This window comes from Euprymna scolopes, chromosome 22, assembly GCF_053919585.1.
Source record: "Euprymna scolopes isolate OS-2025 chromosome 22, ASM5391958v1, whole genome shotgun sequence".
Classification (NCBI taxonomy): domain Eukaryota; kingdom Metazoa; phylum Mollusca; class Cephalopoda; order Sepiida; family Sepiolidae; genus Euprymna; species Euprymna scolopes.
The window spans coordinates 113,685,953-113,697,296 of NC_136503.1; the positions used below are offsets into that span (position 1 = coordinate 113,685,953).

Here is an 11,344-nt window from a genome sequence, read left to right on the forward strand (position 1 = left end):
CCATACATGCATGCGCAAAAAACGTTCTTGAATAGTTTACATAAAAAAAAGACCTAATTTCATTCATGCGGTCATAGACCAGTCGGTATAGTAGCAGTGTCGTTATCTTAAGATTGCACATTCGAGTTGAGATGTCAAATATATTTTTTTTTTTTGATTTTTAAAGTTTTAATATTGAAACAAAGTTATTTATACCATTTTTTCGTTCGTTTTTTTTTTTTTTTTTTTTAATTTTTTCATCACGTTTGCCGTTTTTTTGTTTTTTCCGATTTTTTAAGTTTTAACATCGTTCATTTATTGTTTATTTTGCATCATGTTCACTATTTTTTTTATTATTATTTAAACAGGGTTATTATGATCGCTTATTCTTTATTTTCCATTTTATTTTGACCCCCCCCCACATACACACACCTCCAAACACCTGCGCAACACTGGGTATCCCCGCTAGTTTTTAATAAATAGCAATATTTATTAAAAACAATTTCACACTTGTCTGATCTTTCTAATCGTTAAATCTTAATTGGTGTTATTGGTTTTTTTCTCTCTTTTCCTTTATAAAACTAAATCATGTTCTGCAATGCCAAAAACAAATTTTCCTTTACAAAACATCCAAACCAAACACCATGAATAAATAACTCTAAACCTAAAACCTTTCCAAAATTACCTGCTTTGGCATTAAATAAATCTAAAAAATGTTGATATGCCATAAAACAAAGCAACTAAATCTAAACGAAAATACCGATTTGCAGCAAAATCTCACCTCTCCACTGCAGCGGTCATAAAATGTTGGAAGATATTTTACTCTGATAACATCTTTCCTCGCCTTTGAAATTTCCTTACTTTGAAATTTGACGTTTGAAATTCACAGTTTCCTTGACCATACCAACATGCAGAAATTTAAACGTAATGTTAACAAGCACTTGCTCCCCAACATTTTGACAGTCTATAAATCTGACCCTATCACAGGAGCTCCTTACACTTCAATGGCAATTTGCCTTATTTGCGTTGAATTGAAGTAGAATAAAATGGGCAAATCAATTCTCCTGATGATCCTCTTTGTTTCTTTTCAATCAGTTTCTTATAGTGGCGCAGATTATCTCAGTATTCCATAAAAATCTTTCACTTTGTGATACAAGCAGCAAAATTGGCACAAATGACGTTCAGAACATACATTTTAAGAAAATAACGTTAGCCATCAGAAAATTCAAGATGGCTGCCAGTTTTCAAGATGGCTGCAGAAACAAACCTGACAAATTTCAATTTTGGTGCTTATATCATCGAGTAAAAGATTGTTTCAATAACCTGCCCCACTACTTAACCCAGTTTTAATCATTAGTTTCTTTAGCCCAGTTTTAATGATCTTTTAACCTAGTTTTTATGATTTTTTAGCCCAATTTTTATGATTATTTTTTCATCCAAGTTCTAATAATAATTTTTTTAACCTAGTTTTAATAATTATTTTTTTTACTCTGTTTTAACAATCATTTTTTTTCTCCCAGTTTTTAATATTGTATTTCCATCCTAGTTTTAATGATTTTTTTGTTGTTTGTTTTTTTTTCAGCTATTTCACCTGCTTGCAACAAGTGTTGCAGAATGAACGACGTGCCTCAAATATGAGGCTGACCAATGAAGACGAAGGCGAACACATACACAACATAATGGAAAGTGACATTCACATTGAGGATGAATATTTCTTTGACGAAGTCTTTGAACGATCTGCTTTCACAGACGAGATGACCAATGACTCTATAACTAATCTGTTCACCATAAGTGACGATGCGGATGACACTGTTCAACCCCACGTCTTGCACAACCATCTAGAGGATCACATATGAGGAGGTGAAAACTCTTCAGTTGATCACAGATACCTTTTTATAACAGGGGGGGGGGAGCACTAAACTAGTGTTGGGATAATTAATCGGAATCAGAAATCGAAAAAAATCAACAAATTTGAGGGTCGGAATCAGTATCAAAAACAAATGGTACCTATTTTCCAATGCCAAAACGATTCTTTTAATTGTCTTTTTTATTTAATTTTGTTACAACAAAATCTTCCATTGCTGGTAATAATGATAAAATAATAAATATTCATTGATTTTAAAATACCAGTAAAATTAAAATCTATAGATTATCCTCCACATGTGTAATTTTACATTTAGGAAAATATCTGCATATTTAACAAGTGTTTTTTATACAGAAATCGGGGAAAATAACAACTCTGTAGTTAAATATTTAGAGATTTATAAAGAATCGGAATCGGTAATTGTATCGGAATCGGGGAAAATATTAGAATTAGCCCATCAACCTTTGATTTTTTTTTATTTCTTTTTATGGTGGACATAAAAAAACACTTGATATGACAAATGTTTTTTTTTTTTTTTTTTTTTAATATTTAGAGAGTATTTAGTGCTCTTCCAATATGTGATCGAGTTGTTAGGAATATAGTTAATGGGTAGATCACATAATGAAATGTAAACGATTCTGTAAATCATCTATTGGATAGATCATATATTGGAATGTAAACGACTTGATAAATCAGATATTGGAAGAGAACACACTATTTTATGCATATGTAAAAAAAAATATATATATATATATTTAACATTACTTTAAAACAGATGTGATAAGTGTGTAGTTGTTCCAATAGATAAAATTACAGACTATGGAATTAATTATAATCAAGTTCAAATCATATCGGAGTCTAATTTATTTTATTTAATTATTTGGACTATTATCCTCATCATCTTTTCACAACGTTTCGGCTAATAATTGATTTGGCCTTCGTCAGGTTAACCGCAGTGGGATAGGAATGTCGAATCCTCCAACTACATTCACCTGATGAAGGCCAGAGGAATAATTGAAACGTCGTGAAAACAACAACTAGAAGATGAGGATAAAAATTAAATAAAAAACAAATTAGACAAATTTACTCGTCTCCAAAATAATTCCAAAAATGAATTCAATAATATCGGAGTGTTGTGTTAAATTATCCAATCTTATACGGGGAAGGTATGAACCCACAATTTCCACGCATTTATGGGCTAAGTAGCAACTTGCATTCAAAAAGTTTGTAATTCTTATTATGGAACCAATCCTAATCTGGTGCCATCTAAGTATTATTAAATGTATTTAAATGACTAAAAGGTACCTGTTTTACATGTATTTTAATGGCATGTGCTCTGATGAACTCCTAGCACTTGTGCCCCCATGACATAAATACCTCCAACTAACCCAACAAGCAACAGAATCCCATCCCTTTACTGTTTTTTTTTTTTTTTTTTTTTTTTTTTTACACAGTGATCACCACTTATCAAGGCCCGGAAGCCACTCAGGGATAAGGGTTATTGTAAGTACATCACGTTAGTGAGGAGATTTTATGAAGTGTTTAATTAGGGGGGCGGTTCATTAGGAATTTGTTAACATTAGACTTGAAGACATCCAAGTTGTAGTCCGGAGGGAAGCAGGCAGACGGAACAGAGTTCCACAGTCGTGCAGTTCTAAGAAAGAAGCTTTGCTCATGAAATCCGCGTTTTGATTTAGGCACAGATATAGAGTGGGGGAAATTTTTCACAGTGGATTCAGCTAGACGGGTGTTTTTCGTGAAAGATTGGCGAGGGGGGACCAGGGATTGGAGTTCAGACGAGCACCTGCCATGAAAATAACGATAAAACAAGGATAGGCTCGCAACGTCTCTTCTGTGGGAGAGGGGTTGCAGGGTAGAGAAAAGGGCATCCCCCACTAAGCCACGAAGTCTATTTTGTACTCTGTCAAGGCATGATAGGCTGTTTTTGGCAGCTCCTGCCCAGATATGGCAGCAGTATTCCATCCTTGGACGTACTTGGCTTTTATATAGATAGAGAATTGCATCAGTAGTGAGATATCTTCTGGAGCGGTAGAAGGATACCACCATCTTTCCTGCGACCTTGGCCACAGACTTGATGTACGTGTTCCATTTCAGATCAGGAGTAAAGGTCAAACCCAGAAGCTTGTCAAAACACGGGGCCTCACCCAGACGAGAGCCATCCATCACAATTGATGCCAGCTGGGGATCAGAGCGTTGATGATGTAAGGATAGGAGTTTGGTTTGCTGTAGAGATCATTAGATACGAGAAAGCCTTTTACTTTATTTTTTTAATCAATTTTCATCCCAAACAAGGCACAGTGCCACTTTGAAGTAGGGGGCTACTATCGAGGACATAAGTTGCAGGGCTATTATGAGGGGAGATGAGTAGCAAGATGTCTGTTCAGATTGCACTTGAACTTCTGCATGTCAGTACAGTTGGGAAAGCAGAATCTCGGAAGGGAGTTCCAAAGTCTAGCAGTTCTGGGGAAATAGAAGGCTTTCTTGCACCTAGGGATCTCTACTGTGAAGAGATGGGATTTAGCTGTTTGTCGGGTTTGACGAGGGTATTCACATCGAGAACGTACAAATGCTTGTAGTTTGTCAGGGCAGTCACTATTAAAGTACTTGTAGAACAGGCAGAAGGATGCAACATTTCGTCGGTGGGACAGAGGCTGAAACCTAGATGATAATTCAGGACCTATCAGTTTTTCGTTGAACTGCTAGACTTTAGAATTTCATCCAGAGTTCCTGCTTACATGATTGTGTTGACATGCAGAAGTTCAAGTGTTATGCAAACATACTTCTTGCTGCTCAACTCCTTACATAGTACTCCTATATACATGGTTCTATTAGATTTTAGATTCTCGTTTTCGGACCCTGTCTAAGAGGGAGAAGAAACTAATGATTGGTGCACCAGCCCAGATGTGATGACGATACTCCATGCATGGGCAAATCACGGCTTTGTAAATATATAGGATACTGGCAAGTTTTCTAACACAGTAGAGAGAGCCCATCTTCCTTGGCAGTATCTCCTGTTTCTTCTGAATATAAGTTCAATCTAAACATAATAAATCAACAGTGATAATAGATATATAGTCGTAGCATATAAAATGTAAATTGAAATAATGAGACAACAATAAATATGACAAAGTGAGAAATGGGCAAAAGACGAAGAAAGAATGTATATGCCGTTATCATTGTTCAGTATTATTAGACTTGGTGACACTTTAGGAGAGCTGGAGAAACATACTAAATTATAGGCTACCAGACCACCAATGACTCGATAGCTCAGTTTTTGTAATATATGTTAAATATTTCTCTTTCTCTTCCCCCTCCCATTCTCTCTCTTCTGAATCATCACTAGGGCTAGGACAACAGCATATTTTTTTCATTGTTTTGACTCTTGAGTGTGTATCCGTTGATATCTTATATGCTTTTATATAGAGTGATGTGGTTCTCGGTTGATTAACTGTGTCTGATATATACTTGAGAGTCAAGACAATGAAAAGAATATTCTCTTGTCATAGCCCTAATGATTATTACAAAAAAAAAAACAAATCTGCCTCCATAGATAGGACGGTCGTTCTAAAAGTAATGCCTTCTATTTTTTTTAATTCCCCTTGAATGGATCAGGGGATTGCAAATCGCATTGTTATGATGACATGCATTCATGACCTGAAAGTTTCATCTCTCTGTTCCAGATATTAACAGTGTGAGACATTAAGAAAGCAACCCCTTGTCATGGACATGTGTCAGAAGCAGAGATGCATCATTGAATTCCTGGTATAAGTGCATTGAGAATGGTGATGACTATGTAGAAAAATTAATTCTGCAGCCCAAAAGTTTGCTTGTCTTAATGGTACCACTCCCGTCTTCATAGATCTTCAAATTTTTCAGATAGAATGACTCTTCTAGTATATTAGTATATGCTGGATAACTTGTTGGATTCGTATATTTGTTATATTATTTCTCTCTTTCCTCTTGTTCTGTTTCTCTTTTCATCATTTACTTAATTTGCCTCCTCTTTCTTTCTTCATCAATTATTTACATCATTCACCTTTTGTGACGTCAGTTACTATGCACAGAGACAAAGAAGAAAACAAGATAAGATAATCCAAAGTTTTTTCATCATACAAAAAAAAAAAAAAAACTACCGGCCATCAAGCATGTATTAATCTAACTCTAAGTATCCTTTTTAGATGTATAACTTTACATTAAAAATTTGGCGCTTCTACACTATTGGGGCGAATTTTTGGAAATCGTAAAACTGAATTTCACATGAAAACAATGGTATCTACGTATTCCTCGTATTTTTAATATGATTATATCCAAAAATTACGAAAATCGATAAGGTAGAAAATTATTTATTAAAGAAAATAGAAAATAGAATTTGATGAAAACGATCCTAAGACACAAGTGAGTTTAAATGGGAGGCAATTTTCCATTTCGATTTAAACAAGATGGCATCAATTTTTCACCTAATACGATTAAAGTTGTTTTTTTTTTTTTTTTTTAATAATTCAGTAATATTCAGCTAATTTCGACTGCATAATTTGGAAGATACCATTAAAATTTATTAGAACTGACAAAAAAAAAAAAAAAAAATCAGCTGAAACTTGTTTTTTCTTTATCTGAAAACTTCATTTACTGACTTCAAAATTTCATTCTAATATTGTAGAGGAGCCAAAAAATTTTAATTTTAGTTTACTGTAATTTTAATTTCCATTTAAATTACAAACTTAAAAAATTAAGGAACATAATATTTTAAAGATTTTAGTAATTTAGCTTTTTATTAAATCATTTTAATAACTTAATATCAACAAAACATATATATATATATATATAATTATTACTATAATTCTTTTTAATCCCTACAGACACTAGGGTTTCATCCTCAGGAATCATCAATTCAGGATGTCACGATTATCACCAGTCGGGAGATTCGAACTCGGCCATGAAGCCATCTCTGACTCCCTTAGCAAGGAATAAACTGCTCAGTCAATGTTAACCACGAGAAATTAACATTTATATAAAGCGTACATGTCAAGGCAGCCAAGAGCAATCTATTATGATCTGCACAAGTGGGCTTAAATGATCGACTTATTTCATTTCAATGTAAAGTGGTTGACAATACGAAGTGAGTTCTTAAAGGAGCTAACATTATTACTATAATTATTTTTTATATTTTTTTTATATCTACAAACACTAGTGTTTCGTCCTTTTGGGAATCATTAGTACAGGGTGTCACGATTACCGACGGTTAAATTAGAACATTAGAACCTGGCCACAAAGCCATCTCTGACTTCATTAGGAAGGAACAAACCACTCAGTCAACGTCAACCATGAGAATATACAAATGCTTTCTTCAATCTTGACAGACTATGGATGCCCACTGTAAGGGTGCTTGTGCATGAATTTTTTGTGGCACGAGTTGCGCAATTTCAACCACATCTCTCCTGAGTCTACATTGTTAAATACCAGTGGCAAGTGAAGTGTATGTACAGGACAACTGGAAACAAATGCTGAGATAAGCGAAGAACACATACAGCGCCTAGAATTCACAAATGGATCTGATGAGAGCCAATGTGTCAACGTGATTATGTCGTATGCATGTATATATACACACATGAAAATCACGCAAAAATTACAGATGAATAATGCCAAAAATTAATTTATTATGAACTGTTTAAATAATAGCTATGAAAATTAAGCCTACAAGTAACTGTGCTCGGATGATTGTTTTCTAATATCTGCAGTATTTCAAAAGACTATGTTTTATTTCTGATTTAAATAACAGTGATCCGTTTTGATGGCAATATAGGTTTGATAAAAGTTTTTATTTTTCATATTCATTTAAAAGTTAAGAAATATTAATTAGGATCTTCCATAACTAAAAAAAAAAAATAGATTTGTCTTCCATAAATAAATGTCTTCAGTGTCTTCCATCAAATTAAAGATAAATATAAAAATCATTTTATTGATAAATGACCCATAAACGTTCAAATTTTATAAGATTTGTGTCTTATAAAATATGTGGGTCAATTATTAATAGAGTTCTTAAGACAAAAAAAAAAGACTAATTTGATTCAGAAGAATCAAATTAACCTTTTTGTTTGTTTGTTGTTGACACATTTTACAGATTAAACGTCAAGGTTGTAAAAATATGCAATGCAGGACACATTTTTCTACTAGTTCATGTGAATGTTGCAATGATAGATGCTTGAGCAGAGGAAGAGGATGTGTGTGCAGAGAAATGAAAATATCTGACCAGCAAGACCACCCAAGAAATGTTCTCTTTGTTTGGAAAATAAGTGCCTCATAAGATGAGAATGTGAAGTTGCGATTGGACTTTGTAGGAAAATTTTCCAACATGTAAAACCCCGATGAATAGACTATCCGGATGTTATGTTTTGATTGACCTCTGTGCGTGGTTGAAATTGTAACCACCAACAAAAAGCCAAAACCAGTTAAAGGTGAAGAGATCCCAGTAGAATGGACAAAGAGATGATAGCCTGTCCCTTCTTCCCGGATAAAAATTGGATAGCAACTACTCTAGCTTTATCAGGTTGGGTCCCTTTGGAGTTATCAGCCAAGGGCTTCCATAATGAGATTTACATATTTCAGATCAAATGAAGATTCAATGCTGCAGGTCTGTTACTTGCTTCAGTTACAATTTGTAAACTAAAAGAATAAATATATCTTATTTGTTTATAAACTAAACTTCTGGTTTTGCTTGGTGTGAGTACCATTTCATTGTCGTGGTGACTGGAAAATGTGGCTTTAGCCTGGAACGATACATAGGAGACGATCACAGCTGGTGACTGCATGGGATAGAAAATGTAGAAAATTCTCCACTAAACTCTGCAGTGTCTTTCACATATAACAGAAGTGGATGATCAAGAATTTCATTCAGCGGATTACAATGAAAAATGTGGAATAAAAATAGCAAAGAGAAATGTAAAGTAAAACAAAGTTAAAAACAAAGATTAATCTTTGTGTCATTCATTTCTTGTTTGATGCTCCCCCTTTAAGTAGATGGGAAAAACTTTGATCTTTGATGATCAGCAGAGAAGTTTAATTTAGATGAACTGATTAAACAAAAAAAAAAAATTAGGTTTAAAACATTCTATGGCTGTTTCTAGTTGAATCGTATCTAAATACAGTTTAGAAGAAATCTTTTACTAAACTCTGCAGTGCCTTTCACATATAACGGAAGTGGATGATAAAGAATTTCATTCAGCGGATTACAATGAAAAATTTGGAATAAAAATGGCAAAGAGAAATGTAAATTAAAACAAAGCTAAAAACGAAGAGTCATTTTCGTGTGTCATTCATTTGTCATTTATTTCTTGTTTGACGCCCTCCCCCCTTAAGTATGTAAAAAAAAAAAACTTGATCTTGGATCAGCGGAGAAGTTTAATTTAAATGAACTGAATAAGCAAAAGAGAAATTTGGTCGAAAGCATTCTATGGCTGTTTAAAGTTGAATTGTATATTTAAATAGTTTTGAAGCAGACAAAACCAGTTGAATCATATCTAAATAGAGTTTTGAAGCAGACAAAACCAGTTGAATCATATCTAAATAGAGTTTTGAAGCAGACAAAACCAGTTGAATCATATCTAAATAGAGTTTTGAAGCAGACAAAACCAGTTGAATCATATCTAAATAGAGTTTTGAAGCAGACAAAACCAGTTGAATCATATCTAAATAGAGTTTTGAAGCAGACAAAACCAGTTGAATCATATCTAAATAGAGTTTTGAAGCAGACAAAACCAGTTGAATCATATCTAAATAGAGTTTTGAAGCAGACAAAACCGACTTCTGCCAACACAGAATTATGCAAACTGAGATAAAGTTGAAAAACCGATATCAAAATGACGCAATGTTTTGACAAAAAAAAAAAAATAAATAAAAAACATTTAAAGCAAGAAAAACACTCACTGTATGTTTATTTTTACTGAAAAATTATTTTTTGTGACAAAAAAGTTAAACAACTTCTATAATTTTTTTTTATTGCCTTTGGTAACATTTATTTATTGTCTAATCGTTTTTGGTTTTCACCCCTTTTTTCTCTGTTAGAAATTTTTGACAATCAACAATTTACGATTTCATTTATGTTTCTGATTGAGATGAGGATTGGTTATTTGTATTATTTGAATTCTTGGACCGTCGCACAGTGGTTAGAGTACTCAGAAAAATCAGTTGTAAAAGTGATATTCTCCTGAAAGTGAAGGTTCGATCCTCAGTGTGGGCAACCAAAAAATACAATTACGAATTACTTAGGACTTCTATCCAGTCATGGCTGATGGAACGAGAGCATGCTACCCCCGTGAAGTAAATAAAAGGTTCAGTTCGAAATTCCGTTCGAATTCCTGAGTTCGACAAGATACACCTGAAGAAGGTTGGAGGTTACATCAACCACAACATTATGAAAATGACACTCAAGATGAGAACAGTAATTTGAAGAACCAAAAAAATCTGATTAATCCGTTTAACTTGTCTGCTTTTCTTGCTTTCTGATTGGATAAGCATTTCAGCATCTTCCAGCTGTTGATGTAAACAGTTGAAAAAATCTTAACAAAATGTCGGCTTTGTCTGGTTCAAAAGATCTACCAGTGCCAAAATTACAACTTAGAATTGTAAGAGGCATTTGGGGGCAGGGGATTCCAACACACATTTCAAACATACAACTTGCACATTTTTTTTTTTAAATTGTTTGTTTAAACTTTTTTATACGACCTAAAAAACTATATTTTTTTATACGACCTAAATACTATATTAAAAAATCGTTCTTCAAAATCACCAGATTCGGCATTAAATAACCTGAAAAGGGTTGATATGCCTTAAAACAAAACAACCAACCAACCAACATAAACTTTTTTATTAACCTTAAACACAGTGTGCCCAAGTGTCAAAAGAAAATATCTTTGATGGTCAGCTATTAAAATGCAATGGAAAACGAAGCCCTATTTCAAGGGAAAAAAATGAAATAAAATTTTCTGATAAAAGTCTGATAATTTTTTAGAAAAGTTTGAAAAAAAAAAAAATAAATAAAATAAAATGAGATCTATATTCATAAACCACAAAAATGCCATTTTTTTTTTTTTTAATTCATAACAAAACCCTTTAACGCAACATCTTGGAAAGCAGTTTTTATTTTACAATACATGTTATTCAATCAAGACGTTTAGTTGTAAAATAAGGGGTTTCAAAATGTATGATTTTCTTTTTGTCTAAAATAAAAATTGTTGTATAGTTATTATTTTTTTTTTTTTTAATTAAGTATAACATGTGAAAATAAGATGCAAGTCCATAACTCCACCTTCCCCCCTCCTGAAAAATAAAGAAAAATCCTAATGGGTTACGTTCTTGTTAAAAAAAAAAATCATACACCAAAAATCATGTAAGTTGATGAAGTGGCTTTATTTAAAAAATAAAGATGATCAAATTTTAAGGATAAACAGTGATCAACAGTTCTCAACACTATTTTGCAGAATAATG

General features: G+C 33.0%; 1 protein-coding gene across 10 annotated transcripts in view; it reads left to right on the forward strand.

Annotated features, from left to right (window-relative positions):
* LOC145243658 (uncharacterized) overlaps positions 1 to 11,102 on the forward strand; it is a 54,595-nt gene extending 43,493 nt beyond the window's left edge. For all 10 annotated transcript variants that reach the window (XM_080106706.1, XM_080106702.1, XM_080106704.1 and 7 more), the window contains one exon: positions 1,562 to 11,102. In XM_080106706.1, the coding sequence (XP_079962832.1) occupies positions 1,562 to 1,835 (274 nt within the window). In that variant the 3' untranslated portion in view covers positions 1,836 to 11,102. The remainder of the gene's footprint in view (positions 1 to 1,561) is intronic.
* Positions 11,103 to 11,344: the final 242 nt, after the last annotated feature.